At 44.4% G+C, this 19,071-nt stretch overlaps 1 protein-coding gene across 3 annotated transcripts in view; it reads left to right on the top strand.

Annotated features, from left to right (window-relative positions):
• The first annotated feature begins 1,305 nt into the window (after window positions 1–1,305).
• The window catches only part of LOC147904422 (3-dehydroquinate synthase), an 88,070-nt gene continuing 70,304 nt past the window's right edge, over window positions 1,306–19,071 (top strand). For all 3 annotated transcript variants that reach the window (XM_087394311.1, XM_087394306.1, XM_087394314.1), the window contains exon 1: window positions 1,306–1,781. In XM_087394311.1, coding sequence (XP_087250437.1) covers window positions 1,760–1,781 — 22 coding nt within the window. In that variant the 5' untranslated portion in view covers window positions 1,306–1,759. The remainder of the gene's footprint in view (window positions 1,782–19,071) is intronic.

Genomic DNA, 19,071 nt, shown 5'->3' with positions numbered 1-19,071 from the left:
GGGATTTGTGTTGGGGAGTGAGAGGGGGTCTCTAAAGCTTGGAAATGTGCCCACATCTCTCATTGGTGGCATAAAATATGGAAAGTAAGGGTGGGTCTAGACCCCCCACCTGCCCATGTAGGAGGAAATAGAATTGGAGGATGGCCGTAGCTGTGGTGGTTTACATTAGCTAGCGGTCATCATGTTGCTAATTTTTGTCACCAATGTGTAATTGGTTTGAGGAGATGGAATGGGCCAATTATGTAGCGATTGGAGGAGTTGGGCAAGGAGTTCGTAGCCTTCATGGGCCACACAAATATATTGTGTAAGTGTTCGGGCCTATCCCTCGTATTACGATGGCAACACTTCACACCACCTTTTGGAGGATGGCCGTAGGGTGGTGTGAACCCAACCTATGTGTCCTACCTATAACTCGTATTGAAGGCTCACTCATATTTGAAGCCCTTGTACTTTTGGAAACAAAGAATACTCGAATAGAGGCTTACAATCTACAAAAAATTTCAAGAAGGAACAAAAAGATATCGGTAAAGGACGTGGGTTGTGCAGACGGTCTAGAAAATCACATTCAGTGACTTCAAAGTCGTTAATAAATCACTATATTTCAGTGATAGGACCTCTGATATTGAGGGCCTTATGCCACGAAGGGAAATTTGATCGAATGACAAATGTTGTGTAGAGAAACCATTGGAATTACATCCACATTAGGACTGAAACATGTGAGCTTCGAATCTCTTGGTTACCCTTGCTCTTTCATCACTTTTTGAACCTCTTTTGGAAGAGGTTTCTGATCCTCGTTTCCAAGATGTTATAGAAGATGTAAGGAAAAGCTGAGGAACTTCTTGCGAAACGTCCCCTCGAAGTCGATTACCTACCAAGTCATTGGCATTACCACATTATCAGCTACCATGTCATGTGCCATGTAATGGGTGTTGTTAAGGTGGGGTTCACACCACCCAAATGCCCGACTTGTAACACGTCTGGAATGAACCCATGGTTGGTGAGCTCCTCACCCCAAACCCCACCCCACCTCACCCCACCCAAAGGACTGGTCACCCTCAGCTACACTAATCAAAAGCCTTAGCAGGCTTTGACAACCAATAAACCAAGCTATGTTAGGAGCTTAGGCCGGTTGGTGTGAGATGTATAGGGCAATGGGCCGAGGAGGGCGTTTTGGGCATGAAACTGCTCGAAAACCGGCGAGGGGCCAGCGACGACCGCGAGCCGATTTTCAAGCAATTAGGGCTCATTCCCCCCATGTAAAAAAAGTTGCTAGCATGTCCAAAATAATGAGGCTGATGGCGGTAAACCACGCAGATTCCATCTCTCACCCTGGGCACATGAGGGCCTTTTGGGCAAGGTTTAGACAAAAAAGCCCATCGGATGCCATTGGATGCCCGACTCATGCAAACAGACTGCACAGTCAGGCAAGGTCCAGCAGGAGGGGTTAATGGAGAATCAGGCAATCGGATTACATGTGCCCGTAACTCCGGCCAGGTCCAACAAGCTTCCAGCATACTTAGCTTACATGTGCCCGTGATTTAACCTCCATTCTTAACGGATTGCAATCGGAAACCTCTCATGTGCCCGATCTATGTGCAACTCCACGGATGAGACGGCTGAGATATCATCAGAGCCGACCGGGGGCCTTCCTGGCACGGGCGGGTTGGTGTGAAACCGGCCTGGAAATGCCATATCATCAGGCATTCGAAGGGTGTTGAATTCTTTTTGCAGCAGCTGTGAGAGAGTGTGACTCCGCGCTATGGTGATTGCCCCGTTCCGAGGTACGTATTTCCCCTCTTCCAATCTAACAAAAAGCTAAAGAATAGAGATATAAGGAAGGGCGGGGTTTTCTTGGGGACATGGAAGGACATATTACCGAGTACCGACCTGTCCAGTAACAGACGTTCATCTTTTGAATGGGCGCGTACACTTTATATGACAATGCGCATCAGTTTGCCCGAGGGATGGCATTCGTCGGTAATATCTTAAAAACGTGCTTCTAGTTCAAGTCTAAGAATCCCAACGCAATTCTACTGCTAATGCTCGTCAACGACTGTCACGCCAGACAAGCTATTTTTGAATAGCACCCTAAGTTTTGTACCAAAATCTTTACCTGGAATCTGGATGTGGGACATCTGTTCATGATCATTGTAGAAAGCACGTGTTGTCAGGTGTCATATTTTTGCATCCCTCCCTGTATCTGTGCCATGTTACAAGAAGAAAGGGAATATCTACCATTCTTTTCTTAGATTTCCTTCTTTCCCGTGTAATCCAAAATCAGCTTTCTTAGACAAATGAGTAGAAGCCTCTCTACAGATAGTGGACATACAAGGAAGTTAATGTACTCTGTGTGAGTTTGGTGCGTTGGTTGATTACATCCATGAGACTTATATGGCAGTAATCCTTGTTAATACAATGAGTCACATGCGCCCCGCTATGTAACAGTCATGGGAAAAGTCTTTGCTCAGTCTTGAACAAATTTCACAAGACTTTGCTAGAGGACTAGGCCAAATGGTCAGTTGACTGTTGCACTCTGGAACTACTTATCTCAGATTCTTTTATTTTTTCTTTTTTTTGAAAGACTAACGAATTAAGACCTTTATAACTTGAAAAGGACCACCACAGGGTATGATTTTCCCCCTGAAGGCTACCTTAAGAAGTTTGTCTCATTTTGATCGATACCTCCTTTTGTCTTACAGACATGAATGGTCAATATTATCATTCATTCAATCTCTTAGTCACGGGACGGGCAATACTCAATAAATCAACGACCATGAGTACAATAGTCGAAGCAAAAGAAAGCATCTAAGCAGACGAAGCACATGATAAGACGTTAAGATGAACTTTTTTGGAGAGTTTTGCTCTTTAAATGAGGAAGAACTACAACACTCATCTTGAAAGTGATATGTACAACAATATGTATACAGTGCATTACCTAGCTTGAAAGTGCTAACCGTACAAGTGCATGTGTGTACTTATGAACTCCAAAAAACTTAAAGCCCTTTCAGTTTCATAGTACCAAGGCTTCATTGTACTCTTATTCTTGGTTTTCTTATACTTGACAACCTTTCTCTTTCGTTCCTTCTTCCTAGTGTTGATGGATCTCAAGTTCGAAGATCCATCGAAAGATGCGGTCCCTGGAGACATTGTTGGAAGCGACTGCTAAAATTCAATGCTTTGCACTCAGCTCCTAAGTTCTTAAGATGGTGTATGGATAGTGAAGTAGTTTCTCAGCCCAATGACAAAGCTTAAAAAAAAAAAACTGCATGACAATACAAAGTATTAACCTGGTAAGACCAAAGCATTGCTAAAAAAGAGGCTGAGGACTGAGCTGATATTGTGGTAGCTTCTGTCTAGATTGCCATGTAACAAGTCGGGTGATTGGCATGCATCTCAACTTTCCCATAGAAAGCAGCCGCCCTTGCTACTGGGAACTGTAGTGCCAACAGGAAGCAATGCTGACAGTCTATGTCCGCCCGATAAAGAGCCGCATGATCCTCGATGTTGATGGGGGCACCATTGTCAGTAAATTTATGTAGGTTTGTCATGAAAACTGAGAAAGATTCAACCTTTGGGAACTGCCTTCTGGATTGCTGTGAAGAAGGATGGTTTGGCATATCCTCACTCCTCTTGTTCCTGCTTTTCAGAGAGAGTCAGTGATGATGTCAACATCACGTGCAGGTTCTATATACTCATTGTTGTCCTTAAAAAAAGTCTTAGGAGTTTACAGCAGGATGCCATTACTTCTGGGTTGCTGTGAAGAAGGATGGTCTGGCTTATCTTGGCTGCCTCATGGTCCTGACTGTCCGAGATAATCAGTGATGTCTGCCTCTGAAGTTGAAATCTGGGTTCTTGTGAAGAGGGATGGCTTGACATATCCTGGCTGCCGCCCTGTCTTGATTATCTGATAGAATCAGTGATCTGTGCATTTGAATCAAATTCTGCGTCTTCATTATATTAGCCATCATGCAGGTGCTTCTAATATTTGATGTCAAACAAGTCTGATATTTGAAGTCAGTTTCTTCCTTGTGGTTGCAAAGGTCCACAAGAGACAAGGCCTAGCCTTAGAAGCTGCATGTGGACCTTGTGCTGGATGCCATTCCTCAGGTTCTCCATTTTGGAGTTTGAAGTCTTCCTGTTTGCTACAGCAGGCAAGGCTTGATTCATGGAGAACTGTGCGACGGGAAACACTCGCGGAACCTGCAAATCCTTGAAAAAACACAGCAACACTCTTCGAAAATACGCATAAACTGTCAAAACTCACAAACGGAAGAGACAGAACAAGCGTGCTGGGTACAATCTCCCCCCATAGGAGTGGTGCTCTCCTTCCACCTCCTATGTATTTATGTATATTTCTCAAAAAGCTTCCGAGCAAAAATCATACAAAAACCTCTGTGCTTTCCTCCATGCACCCTTTTACAAAAAGCCCATCCATCTTCTAGAATAGCTGGCTTTTTCTAAAAATAAAGCTTTTTCTAACTTTAGTTTATACACTTAGCCAAGTTACTAATATTCCAAAATTCAAATATGCACATAAGCTTTTGTAATATAAAAAATTAGGCATAAGCCTTATTCATCCCCGCATCACTGGAGTTGTGCTTACGCGCCCCAAATATGGCGAATCATGCTTGCCAGATGCCATCGCTTGATCAATTACTCTTCCCTTGGATTCACACAATCAATAGTAATGAAATATTTCAAGCATTAGATAACCTTGGAATTAATCACCACAATCAATCAACCTTTTAGTATTATAGCAACACGAAATCAATAAATCACAGATGAATGGTGCACACATGAGACACATACCATCTCATGGTGCACCTAATGCTACACATGAATAAAATCGTATGGATGATGCACACATGCTACACATACTGTCATCGCGTAAGTGGTGCACACAATGCTACACACTCATACAGCTACAGCTGTATATCCAGCCATGTAGGAGCACACATGCATCACTACGGAACAACGAGCACACATGCATCAACTACGCGATAAAAATGCTGGATCTCACTAAACTAAATACTGAAGGATTAAATTAATGGGATAATTTCAATTCTCGTAACATCCCTCTTGCTTGAAATCGCAATTGTTCTCAATTGCGGGACAAAAAAGTAGTCAATAAATCAGGGTACTGGCGAAAATATCTCTCGGGCATCCACTTAGCATCCTTAACGAGGTGGTTCTTAAATGTAAGAAGATAAATAGGATACGAGTTTCCATGTCTCGTTTGAGAGATTTGTTGGTCAATGATCTGGTTTAGCTCTAAGAGTTGGGTCTCTCCTTGAAGCAATGGTGCATCGTCTAAAATAGGTCGAACTGGTGGGTCTCCATGGAAAGGTTTTAGGAGGTGCACATGAAAAGAATTATGAAATTTTCAATTGGGTGGTAATTCGAGCCGATAGGCATTGTCATTAATGCGCTCTAAAACTCTAAAGGGACCATAGGATTTAGGGGCAAACTTAACTACAGGGTGTGTCTCAATACTCTTAAGTCTACGCTTCTCAATACGTAACATGACTAGGTTACCTTCAGCAAATACAACTTTCTTCTACCCTTGTTTGCACGTGCAGTATATACAGCTTGAGCATGCTCGATATTCTTTTTGACAGTAGCCAAAATGCTAGAGAAATCTTCAGTAAATCGATCAGTAGCCTCTACTTGGTGCTTAAGGCGGGTCAATGGAGTAGGAATGGTCTTTCCATAGACAATTTGGAATGGAGATTTGCGTGTAGCAGAGTGCTTAGTGTTGTTGTAGGCAAATTGTAATATGTGTATAAATTTGTCCCATTTGCCTGGTTGACCAGACACGTAAGCACGTAACATGTCACAAATAGTATTTTGTGTGACCTCGGTTTAGCCATTAGACTCCGGATGAAAAGCAGTGGAAAAATTTAACTTCGTACCAAGATTGTCAAAGAGTGCGGTCCAGAAGTTACTACAAAATTTACTATCCCGGTCTGACACGATTACTTTTGGAAGGCCATGGTGTATAAAGATGTGCTTGATGAACAAATGAGCAGCCTGAACTGCGGTCAAGGTCTTCTTACAAGGAATAAAGTAAGCATGCTTGCTAAATCTATCGATGATAGTCCAAATCATATCAAAACCTGAGCTAGTCGTAGAAAATCCAATAATAAAATCCATAGAAATCTGCTCCCATGGGCCATCAGGAATTGGTAAAGGCATAAGTAAACCTTGATATTTGCCCTTGTAGCTCTTGACTTTTTGACAAATAAGACATTGTGCAACAAAAGTTGCAACATCAACTTTAAGCTTAGGCTAGAAAAAATCTTGAATTACAATTTGATACGTAGCAGCGCCGCCTCTATGTCCCATGTAAGATGGTTGATGTACCTCTTCTAGTACCAAGCGTCGAAATGGTGCAGTGACACAAGCGCTTTTCGTAGAATAGATAGTTATTATGAATGGAATACGAGGCCATAGGGGTGCTATTAGCTTGCTTAATCTTATGCCAAATTTTTGAAAAGTCTCGATCAATAGGATAGTCCGCCTTCATAGGCTTGAAAGGGTGTCCCTCGATGACTGAGATATTATTTATGCTAGGTCGACGGCTCAGTGCATCGACAACTACATTGTCTTTGCCTGGTTGATATTGGATCATCGGTTTAAAGCTGTCAATAAAGGCAGCCCATTTAATGTGCCGATCCGAGATCACGGGCTGAGTAAGGAGATGTCTAAGACTCTGGTGATCAGTCTTAATGAGTAACTCGGAACCCATAAGATAGTGTTTCCAGAGTTTAAGGACATATACTACAGTGGCTAATTCTTTATCATACGTGGAATAGTTTAGCTCTGCTTGTTTTAATTTACGCGACTCGAATGCAATTGGATGGTTATCTTGCATGAGCACAGTCCCAAAACCCTGTCCACTAGCATCAGTAACCATGACAAAGAAGGGTCTTGTAAAGTCCGGCATGGTCAAAACTGGTGTGTGCGTCATTGCACCCTCAAGTCGTTGAAAAGCTAAAGTGTGCTGCTCACCTTAAAAGAAAGCACAAGTCTTACGCAATAGTTCAGTCAATGGATGTGCCTTGTGTGCAAAATTTCTAACAAATCTGCAATAGAAACTACACAGACCTAGAAAAGATCGTAACTCATGGATATCTTTAGGCTATGGCCAGTTTACCATCACTTCTACCTTCTTGGGATCTACTCGAATGCCTTCAGCTGAAACGATGTCTCCAAGATATTCAATTTCAGGCTGGAAAAAAGAACTTTTCTCCAGGTTGGCATACAGTTGGTTCTCACGTAAGAGAGAGAAAACAAGATCCAAGTGTTTCTCATGTTCCTCTCAACTCTTGCTATAAATCATGATACCATCAAAGAAAACTACCACAAAGTCTTGATAGGGTAGAAAGATACGATTCATCATCCGACTAAATGTGGCAAGTGCATTGGTCAATCTAAAAGGCATAACAAGAAATTCATAGTGACCGGTTTGGGTTCTAAAAGCAGTCTTGAAAATATCGGGCTCGATCACTCTCACTTAATGATATCCTGACTTCAGATTGATCTTGCTAAAGATTGTGGATCCTTTCAACTTGTCGAGTAGATCATCAACTCTCGGAATGGGGTATCGATTTTTCACAGTGATTTTATTTAAGGCACGATAATCGATGCACATTCGGAAAGTTTCATTTTTCTTCTTGACAAGAAGAACGGGTGTCCCAAATGGTAAGCTACTAGGTCGAATTAGGCCTCTAGCCAAAAGATCTTCTATTTGGGATTGAACCTCTAGCTGCTCAGTAGGATTGTGTCTATATGGTGATTTACACGGTGGTGCGCTACCTGGAATAAGGTCAATCTTATGATCTTCAGGTCTAGATTGAGGTAGGCCAGGGGATAAGTCTTCCATAAAGCAGTCATCATAAGTAGCTAGAAAAGGATCCAAAGGCTCTTGCTTAGTTTTCTTAGTCTCAGGACTAGCCTCAATCTTATTGACCATAATCAGATATGTCTTCTCACGTTTGCGCAAAGCTCTTTTAGCTTGGGTATGTGACAATATAGGCCAAGAGGGAAGATTCTTGTCGCATTCTAGAGTCCTAGTCTCAGTGCCTTGAGTCACAGTAATGGTGCGTTCAAGATAATTAGGTTTGGCATTATGATCGACGCGCCAAGGCATCCCTAGAATGAGATCTTGCTCACGCAAAGGAGCGACTAAGAAATCACGGCTCTCAACTAATGGCCCTAAAGTCACCTCAAGATCCTTAACCATTTGCAAACAATTATAATTCGATCCTTGAAAAGCTGATTTGACTTTATATTTTGTTTTGATGGTTGCGAGCCCTAACTTTTCAACTAAACGTTGCGAAATGAAATCATGGGTGCTTCCATCATCAAATAAGACACTATGTTCTTTTCCGTGCAATAGTGCAGTCATATGTAACAAAGAAGTACGAAAATAAGATGCACTTTTCCTGAATAACACTTACCTGAAGGGGTGTAGTTGGCATCTTCAGTGTCGTTGTCCTCATCCTCGCCCTCTTGCTTGAAAGATTTATCATGGGATCCATCATCAATGTAGTTGATCCGTGCGGAGTTGTTGCGCTAACTATTACCATCGGTACGTCCATTGGTTCTCCCTCCATTGCCTCCGTTGTTGTTGGTAGCATTCTTTGCTTAGGTACCTGTCTTGTGTGTAGCAAATGGATTCTTTGGACATTCATAAGAGTAGTGTCCCTTCTCTTTGCATTCATAACATGTGACAAGTTCTTTGGTTCTTCGATTAATACGTGACTTAGCAGGTTTCCAATTAGACTTAACATTATATCTACCAACTTTACCTCTTACACCCTCGTGCTTGAAGTATGAAGTATGCTTCTTTGCTCGAGGGGTGCGAGTAGCAAAGCTTCTTCCCTGCTTTCTTTCTGACTCTAATGCCAAATCCATAGCATCAGAAGCTGTAGATGGTCGAAGCATACGTGCATTAGCACGAATAGTAGGGCGTAAACCCTCAACAAAGGTACGACATTGCTCCTTTCGAGACACTTTCTCAATAGTTTGCAATTGAAGTAGAGAGGAAATATATTTCTCGGTGTACGCGTCCACACTTTCATTATCCAACTGCCTCAATCTTCACCATTGCTTGCGAGTATCCTCTTCAAACTGTGTAGGTAGGAAGCGCTTCTTGATTTTATCTTTGAATGCTTTCCATGTCTTTGGAACATGAGTGCTTTCGGCAACCACACTCCACCATAATTGTGCATTTCTTGTCATGTGACTTGCAACAAGTTTTACCTTCTCAATCTCTTCGTACCGTTCTTTCAAAAAGTATTGATTGAAAGAACTAATCCACGCAAGTAAAGCTTGTCCATCTCTTTTACCATCATATTTTGGAAAAGAAAAAGTTTTGCGATTAATCTTACCAGACTTCTTCTTATCACGAAGCTTGAGTGCTTTCAAGATGGTCTTTCCCACATTGTCTTCATCGCTGGACTCATGTGAAGGAGTAGTGTCATGATGTCGTCGTAGTGAAGTCTTCACATGTCGCTTCTTCTTCCTTTGATGTCTCGTCTTGCTTCTTCCACGCTCACTATCACTGGTGTCTGACGATTTGCTGCTTTCACTTTTTTCATCATCTCTGTCCTTCATACGCTTCTTTGTGACTTCAGTCATCTCTTTTAACACTCGATTTGAGTTCTTCGTTGGCTTTACGTGTGTCGCATATGTTGCGCATATACTCAAGTTTCTGCTCAAGGTCCCGTGCATGGTGTTTCCATGCATCCAGTGAATCTGATGCATGCATAGGTTCCTCGTCCTCAATCGATATAGGTGGCTTCCAAGTTGTCATCACTTGGCGTAGAGCATCTTCAATCTCTTGATGTTGTTGCTTCTCATGTTGATAGCGTTCTCACCATTCTTCCTCAGTAAGTGTCATCGGTGTTGAATCTCTTCTTGACCGATGGTGATCGTTTTCCACATTCTCATCATGATGTAGATCTTCAGGACAACCTATCTCTGATGGAATACGCCTTCCAGACATAGTTAAGTATGTGCACGGTGCAAAGAAGAAATCACTATGAAAGGAAATATACACAAACACAAGACTTATCTCAATTCGGTTTCCAAGCTTTGAAAGCGGCTATTTGTCGAATAGTATCTCTGTGGGCTCTCGAACTCACACGATTTCAACAAGTGAATCCACGTTGCAAGGTACAAAGCAAAGCTCGTGTCCGATAGCACTTGTAGACTACCTCCTGCTCTTGTAAACACTTGCTTTTGAGATTCTCCTCTTCCAAAATCCGTTGGGTTGCTCCCTTGTTTGCACTTTTGCCTCGAAGGATAATCTTTATGACTAGGAACTTCAAAGAATAGAGCAACAAAGTGACTTGATCTAGTGGATGGTCACCAATTGTTAAGCGGACTTGACCTAGAATAGTACCGGGATGGGGGACCTCCCGGGAAGTTTTAAGAGCAATCTCTCAAGGCTTTCTCGCACGCAGCCAATGGTGCCTTCAGTGCCAAGTATGCCAAGGACTATGCCTTGGTCGCCGCCTTTGTCGTACGCTTAGAGGTGCGGGTGTGCGTCCACAGACTTCGACCTATCTACGTACAGCCGACTTCTTTTGCTGCAATTTTTTTTTCACCGCACGTTTTCCTGCTTGCGAGCTGTTCTGCGCTGTTCGCTTCTGCTGCTTCGAACTTCGTTGTGCTCTTGTACGCGGTGTCCGCAATTTGATGCGTGTTGCAATTTCTTGTTCGAGGACGCGGGGTGCGTGTGCTTCCCGTGCTATGGACGACAAAACCTTGGCTCTGATACCACTGCGACGGGAAACGCTCGCGGAACCTGCAAATTCTTAAAAAAACACAGCAACTCTCTTCGAAAATACGCACAAACTCTCAAAACTCACAAACGGAAGAGGCAGAACAAGCGTGCTGGGTACAATCTCCCCCCATAGGAGTGGTGCTCTTCTTCCACCTCCTATGTATTTATGTATATTTCTCAAAAAGCTTCCGAGCAAAAATCATACAAAAACCTTTGTGCTTTCTTCCATGCACCCTTTTACAAAAAGCCCATCCACCTTCTAGAATAGCTGGCTTTTTCTAAAAATAAAGCTTTTTCTAACTTTAGTTTATACACTTAGCCAAGCCACTAATACTCCAAAAGTCAAATATGTACATAAGCTTTTGTAATATAAAAAATGAGGCATAAGCCTTATTCATCCCTGCATCACTGGAGTTACGCCTATGCGCCCAAAATATGGCAGATCATGCTTGCCAGATGCCATCGCTCGATCAATTACTCTTCCCCTGGATTCACATAATTAATAGTAATGAAATATTTCAAGCATAAGATAACCTTGGAATTAATCACCACAATCAATCAACCTTTTAGTATTATAGCAATGCGAAATCAATAAATCACACATGAATGGTGCACACATGTGACACATACCATCTCATGGTGCTCTCTCTCTCTCTCTCTCTCTCTCTCTCTCTCTCTCTCTCTCTCTGTGTCTCTGTGCCTGCCCAGCAATTCCATGCTATACAGTCATACAGCTACAGCCGTATATCCAGCCATGTAGGAGCACACATGCATCACTACGGAACAACGAGCACACATGCATCAGCTGCGCGCTAAAAATGCTAGATCTCACTAAACTAAATACTGAAGGATTAAATTAATGGGATAATTCCAATTCTCGTAATAAACCGACTGCACTTTGGAAGAGAGCTTATCATTTCTTCCAAACTAGTGTTTGACTTCTTGAAGATTAATGCAACATATATTGGAATGCTTCATAAAGTGATTTGCCATCCCAGTTCAAGCTTTTCCCTTAGCTATGACAAATTGCAATGCTTGGAATATTTCATTTCATGTACTATGCTGTTGGCTGGAGGAAGCAAAAGGAGCGTAGAGAGATGTCCTGGGGGTAAACTCTGATCTGCTTTAAAAAAGCATCTGAGCTTGCGAGAAAGATACCTCAAAGTCATAGTGCTCAAACAACCAGTTCCTGATTGCAGCACCTCTACCAGCTGAAAAGAGACAGATCTCCCAGGCCTTGTGTATGAGAAGTCATTCACATTGAGGGAAAACCACAGAGCAAGCAAACCTTTATCAGAAGCAAGTCGAAACAGCAGCACGTCTTCCAAGTTTTTGCGTCAGATAGCAAAAATTTGGAAGGGGCTAGAGCATTTTCTTGCCCTTTAAAAGAAAAAGGAAAAAAGTCTTTGAATTTAAAATAATGACAGTTTTTCATTCCATATAGCTACCTGCCTAAATATCGCCAACATGTGCCTGAATTTGGTAATGCTTATCATATGCCAAAAGTAGAGTGATGTACTGACTATTTCAACAGAAGACACCATATACATGTGGAGGAAAACAGCTACTGCCTTATGACAAAACCACAATAGATCCAGCTACAATGAGCTTGGGAACTTGAGGACTGTCTGGATTGATAGATACAGAAGATCAGCCAGGTGCATTGCCTATTTACAACATATGGTGTATTACCACAGAAGAGGATGAGCGCTGATTACGTATGCCTTGCCCTGACCCCTCTTTCTATGTTACAAGCAAGGGTCCATGTTCCCCATCAAATACTAGTCCATGCCTCATTACGTTGGCTGAGCTAGTCAGTATGGCCACACAGAACCAAGGCTAGGTGAGCACTATTAATACGCGTGGGTCGCAAATGTTTTTTTCGCGTGGGATGTTCATTGATCATATTCCCTTGTGCCAGTACTTCCTATGCGCCCCCTTCTTATGCCTGACAACACAGTAAGAGATCATTAGTTCATCAGAGACGACCTATGGCAAGTATACATTCAGAAGATATGTGTATCCTCACCACAACCACATGCCACTGAAATTGGCCTTCTACAGACATCATTCCTCTTTGTGGAGACAAAGGAGTATGTACTGATGAGATGCCCTAGGTACTACAAGATTCGAGGCTGATACCATTGCCTCGAGGTTTGAGGATATGCTAAGAGGGTGCAATTGTGTATATGTTATGTTTTATCTCTGTGGGCTGCACAGTTTATGAGGGTCCTGGCTTGCCTAAAGTGATTGCCAGAATGCACTCATGGCTTCGGGTTGCTCATAGTATTTGCACTTGCATAGCACTTGTCATTTACCAATTGAGGACGTGCATACTTCTCGTTTTTCTTATAAGCAGCCAGGCTCGGAGGAAATTAATTGTTTCTACTTGCTTGTGCACTAAGGCTCAAGTGGGTTGCCTTAGATGAGTATGCCATAGAGCAGATACAAGGTAGGGTATCAAAGTGATGATAAGAAGTCATATAGTGGAGTATATGTTGTTAATAAGTGCGGGAATTGTGAGAGATGTGAGTCATGATGGAGTATCCACATCAGTTAGTTAATGTACGGGTCTTACATTTTTATGCACTCACTCACATTGCCATGTGGCAATAGTTCACACTTACATCTTATAGTGGGATTTACCAGGTGCGGATTAGTGCCATTTGCATTATGCTAGAAATGAATCCCTATAGAGGGTATCCCGCAGCGGAAGACTTTAGAGCATCCCAGGAATTAGACAGTGCTCCAAAAAGTATATTTCTGTCCAAAGCCGGATACAATACAAAAGAGAGATCCATAGTTGGTCCTTTGATCTTACCAAAAGCTCTTCTACTATCTCCTTGACACTCCTAGATCCCTGAGCCCGCATGGTCCTCTCTGGCCTTCTGTAGACTCCCTGTCCATGATCCCTGTCCCTTACTGCTCTGGAAGACAGCCCTCCCTAAAGTGCTGCACTGGTGGATTCCAAGTGAGGCCCAAACGGCCTCTTTATATGGGGCTGAATGCCCCTCCTACTGGCCGACCTGGTAGGGGCGAAATAACCAAACCCTGGCTGCCCCAGTAGTCTGTCCACATCGCCCTGGTGGGGGCACACTTTTTAAGGGCTGGCTGGCCCAGCCTGGCCATGTGCAGGCTGCCACTGGCTCCCAGTCCTAACCGAACCTGTTTTCTGGCCTGTTTGAGGCCCATCTGGCTGACCCAAACCCTGTACTACCTTCTCCCTCTGTTCTGCCTTGTGTCAGGCCTCTTCCAGCCTCCAGATTACCTGCAAACACCTCCGAACAGCCTTCCGTACAGGTCTGTACGTGTGCTGACGCCATCACGGCTGTTACGGCCTGTTTTCCTGCACAGATCTGCTCCTGCCAACCGCTGGCAGCCACATGGCTGTTCCGTACCATTGCTGCCCTCTATGCAAGTCCCAAACCTTTAGGTAAAGCCCACATGGCAGCCCCCTTTTTCTGCTTTTCCATGTGTGAATGCTGCGCGCATGACAGCTAATGCTGTCTGAAACTAGCCTCAAGGCTAACAACAGGGTGGTAGAACACTAACCAAACAAAAGCCTTCACAATAAAATGCTCAGCAAACACTCCACAGACAGAAAGGGGGAGCTAGAGCGCTCTTGCTCAAACACAAAGACACAGACTGGCCCCAAAGCCTTGGCGCCCCTTTCGGTATTTCTTTACTCATTGAAGATTGCCACAAAGAGATTTCACAGTGAGTACCAACTCACACGCATTCAATGCTCTTCTCTAACTCCGAGGCATCAATATCACAACACATCAGCCCTGCGGGGCTCTGCTATCACAACCATGTGACCATAGGCATCCATACTTAGTGCAAACACCTGCGTTTAACTTGAGAGCGCCTTCTAGCGGCCCAAACAAGGCCACACGCTCCCCAAACAATCAAAAGTGTCCATTGACTCAATGGAATACCAAAGTCAGGGATCAGATGTCATTAATCTTCTTTGACCCAGGTGCTCGTGCAAACTTTATTTCTCCCGAATTGGTAGGCAAAGTTGGAATCCGTGCAGAGGAGATGGAACCTATGAGTGAAGCAGGATTGGCTTGTCCTGGCTTTAGCACTCCGGTTACCCCTATCATTGGAAAGCTCCGATTGCATATACAGAGCTTTGTGGTACAGCGAGGAATTTTATATAATGCCTCTTGAGGGCTGTGATGTCTTGTTGGGAATGCCTTGGTGTCACAGGGTACATGCTTTGGTGGACACATATAATCGGAAGATCTCCCTGGAACATAGAGGGAAGAAGCATGTTTTGGATGTCAAACTAAAGGGAGAGTCAGTCCCTCTTGTATTTGCTTCAGCTATATGCTCAGTAATGAAACATCATATTTCTGTGTACTTAGTTTTTGCAAAGGATACTAGGTCTGATGATCCACAATTTGTATTCTCTAAGCTTGATAAAGAGCATACTGGTTTCCTAAATCAGTTTAGAGAATGTTTTTCTGACTCGTTGCCAAGTGAACTTCCACCTGAGAGGCCTGAGGATCATGCCATTGATATAGTGCTAGGCAGTAGTCCACCAAACAGGGCACCTTACAGGGTGAGTGCAGCTCAGCAAGAAGAAATCATGAGCTAGGTGAAGGACCTTTTGGAAAAGGGGCTGATTCAGCCCAGTTCTTCCCCTTACTGTTCACCAGTTTTGTTGGTACAAAAGAGTGATGGTTCTTAGAGAATGTGCATTGATTATCGTGCACTCAACAAGATAACCATAAAAAACAGATTTCCAATTCCAAGGATTTATGATATCTTAGATAGATTGGAAGGGTCAGCCATTTTCAGTCGCATAGATCTCAAGAGTGGGTATCATCAGATACGCATTCGTCCAAAGGATGTGTCCAAGACAGCTTTTTGGACCAACTTTGGGTTGTATGAGTTCTTAGTGATGCCATTTGGGCTTACGAATGCTCCTACCACTTTTAATGGGATGATGGATAGAATCTTCCGTGAGCATAGGGCTTTTGTGGGCACTTTCTTTGATGACATGATTGTGTACTCAAAAGATGAGGCAGAGCACAGGAAGCATCTGGCAATCGTGTTTGCAGAACTCAGCAAGCATAGGCTGATTGTAAATGCAAAAAAAAGTGAATTCTTTATGCCTGAGATTCACTTTCTGGGGCACGTTATTTCAAAGGATGGGGTGCACATGGATCCCACGAAGATTGAAGCAATTTGCAGTTGGCCACAGCTTAAGAAATTGCATGAAGTACGAAGCTTTTTGGGCTTATGCTCGTACTACATGCAATTTATATGCCATTTTGCTGAAATTGCTTCACCACTCTATGCTATGCAGAAGAAGGGAGCATCCTTCGTGTGGGCTGAAAAACAAATTGCAGCATTTGAGATGCTAAAAGAAAAGCTTACCACATATCCAGTATTGATCCTACCAGATCTTCGAAAAGCTTTTCACGTCCAAGCAGATGCATGTGGAAAGAATAACCAGCCTCAAGGCTAACAAGAGGGTGGTAGAACACTAACCAAACAAAAGCCTTCACAATAAAATACTCAGCAAACACTCCACAGACAGAAAGGGGGAGCTAGAGTATTTTATTGTGAAGGCTTTTGTTTGGTTAGTGTTCTACCACCCTCTTGTTAGCCTTGAGCCCGGTTTCATGGTCCCGTTGCAAGATGGTGGTAGAACACTAACCAAACAAAAGCCTTCACAATAAAATACTCAGCAAACACTCCACAGACAGAAAGGGGGAGCTAGAGCGCTCCTGCTCAAACACAAAGACACAGACTGGCCCCAAAGCCTTGGCGCCCCTTTCGGTATTTCTTTATTAATTGAAGAGTGCCACAAAGAGATTACACAGTGAGTACCAACTCACACGCATTCCATGCTCTTCTCTAACTCCGAGGCATCAATATCACAACACATTAGCCCTGTGGGGCTCTACTATCACAACCATGTGACCATAGGCATCCATACTTAGTGCAAACACCTGCATTTAACTTGAGAGCGCCTTCTAGCAGCCCAAACAAGGCCACATGCTCCCCAAACAATCAAAAGTGTCCACTGACTCAATGGAATACCAAAACAATGGGTGAAAGCATCATTGAACTGCCCCCAGAGATCAGAAGCTCGCACAACCTCTGAAAGCATTCAGTGTATCCTGTCCTGCCAAGCAAGTCTCTTCAAAAACTCAGCCCAATGCTCACGGGCAATCACTAGAAGGAATGCGTACAATGAAGACACCCACCCAACAGCTCAACCAAGCTCATTCATGAGCTATTCGCACACCTTCATGGACTCGATATCTGCCTGTCAAGCTGAAAGGCACTCCCACTCAGCCACTTTGGCAACAGCCCATACTCATAGGCAGAATGAGAGGCTGTCGTACAGCCCATTCCAACTGCAGCCCACAAACAGGCCAAGGTACCTTGCGTGCGCTCTTGCTCTTGAGAGAGACCCATAGTCAACTACTTGTGACTAGACCAGCTCCCAGCGCACCCACAGTCAACTACTTGTGACTAGACCAGCTCCCAACGCACCCACGTGAGCACCTTTGTAATCAACCGACGTGAGTATGCAGCCCTTGCCTCTTCTGTACATCAAATCAGTCCCAGCCTGCACGCAATCTGTTCAATAGCCGTACACAGCCCATAGCTAGACCGTACCATAACTAATGAGCAGACTGTACGCAGTTAATGAGCTGACCGTACGTAGTCCTCAGCATCCGTACAGGATCTTTGCAACAGTGCATAAGCAGTCCATAACTAGCAACCATGCCCTCCGTACATGATCCCCTGCATCAGCCCGTACAAAGCCCATTTGCAGCCCGTACAAAGCTTGTACGGCTCTTTCCAGCCCTTAGCCCATGTACGTCGCCCGATGCAAGGCTACCCTTAGTAGGCATCTTTCGCACGACCATTAGCATACGCCCCCCCGTGCAGTGTTTCTCCACGGTGTTTCTCCACGCCTGAGTGCTCCCGTGCCCGCGATCTTCCTTCTTCCTTTTGCTCTCCTCCAGCCTTATGTGCGCACGTCGCCGTTTCTCCTCCTGAGACCTTCTCAAGCCTTCCTTTCCAAAGAGGGCTTGCATGGGCTTGCCACATGGCAGCCCATGCCTTGGGTTGCCCCCAAGGGCTTCATTTGCCCCTAGGCCCCCCCTGTTGGAAAGGTCACCTCTCCATCTGTAAGCCCCCAAATGAGGAGAGCGTGGGGGAGGGAGACCTAGGGCAAGATGTGCCCAAAGAGAGATTACCTGGATGTGTGGATCTTGGACAGATCTGGAGCATTCATGGTTGGTGGGGTATCCCAAGGATGAAAGGTTGCATCAGGAGCAGCTCATGTGCAGGAAGATGGTGGGGACACAGTGTCTTGGATCAGGCCTGGCATGAGGCACTCAGTGGACTGCAGCAGGACCCTATGAAAGGCGCGCTGACATCAGCATGTGTACGGAGCAGGGTACAAAGCTGTACGGATCTGTACGGGCTGCTGCAGGGCAGTGTACGGAAGAGGTACGGCCAGGACAAGGCGCCGGCAAAGGGCTGCAGCAAGGCGCAGTATAGCGGGGGTCTATGGGCAGGTATACAGCCTGCAGCAGGGTCTCCAGCAGCAGAAAAGGGGAGCCTAGCAGCAGCCCAAAAGGGCCTGGCTAGGGCCCTTATATAGGGCTGGTTGGGCTGAGCCAACCAGGTCGGTTGGGCCAGCCAACCTAGTCTGTCCAGTCGGCCCAGTCAGGGCAGACTGGTCGGTTTTTTCAGAAAGGCCCTAGGCCTATAAAAGGAGAGGCTCTTGCCTCATTTCAGCATCCAGCAGTACAGCTTCCAGCAGAGCAGAAAGGAGCAGCAGAGCACAACCCTTCGGGCCTACATCCAGAAGCTGAAGGAGTACTAGTGTTGCTGCAGACTTAGCTCAGTGTGAGGCTGAGACCTTGGCTGTCTTCGAGGGCAGCAAGGAGCTGAGGTCAAAGGACGGGCTCGAGTCTAGAGATAGCCAGCTGATAGGAGAAGGACCTTGTGGTAAGATCAGAGGACCACACCATTGGTGGGACTCTGGATCCGTCTCTCTTGTATTGTGTCCATAGTTTTGGACGGAAATATATATTTTGGTGGTTTCTCTATCTGGTTGGTTCATTGTCTATTGATGAGTCTGCACACCTATTGTATGCACCCACACCGCACACTTTGTGAGCTCCTGGGCATTACTATAAGTCTTCCATTGCGTGTACCCTTTGTTGGGTATTTTCTAACACCCCCCTCCTAGTGGGGCCCCTTTAAAGGCAAACCAATGACGGACTGGAAGCCTA

This window comes from Dipteris shenzhenensis, chromosome 2 (assembly GCF_047967505.1).
Source record: "Dipteris shenzhenensis isolate YYH24624 ecotype China chromosome 2, Dip_SZ_1.0, whole genome shotgun sequence".
Lineage (NCBI taxonomy): Eukaryota > Viridiplantae > Streptophyta > Polypodiopsida > Gleicheniales > Dipteridaceae > Dipteris > Dipteris shenzhenensis.
Note: the sequence above shows the minus strand (reverse complement) of the source record. Positions and strands in the feature narration are given on the sequence as shown.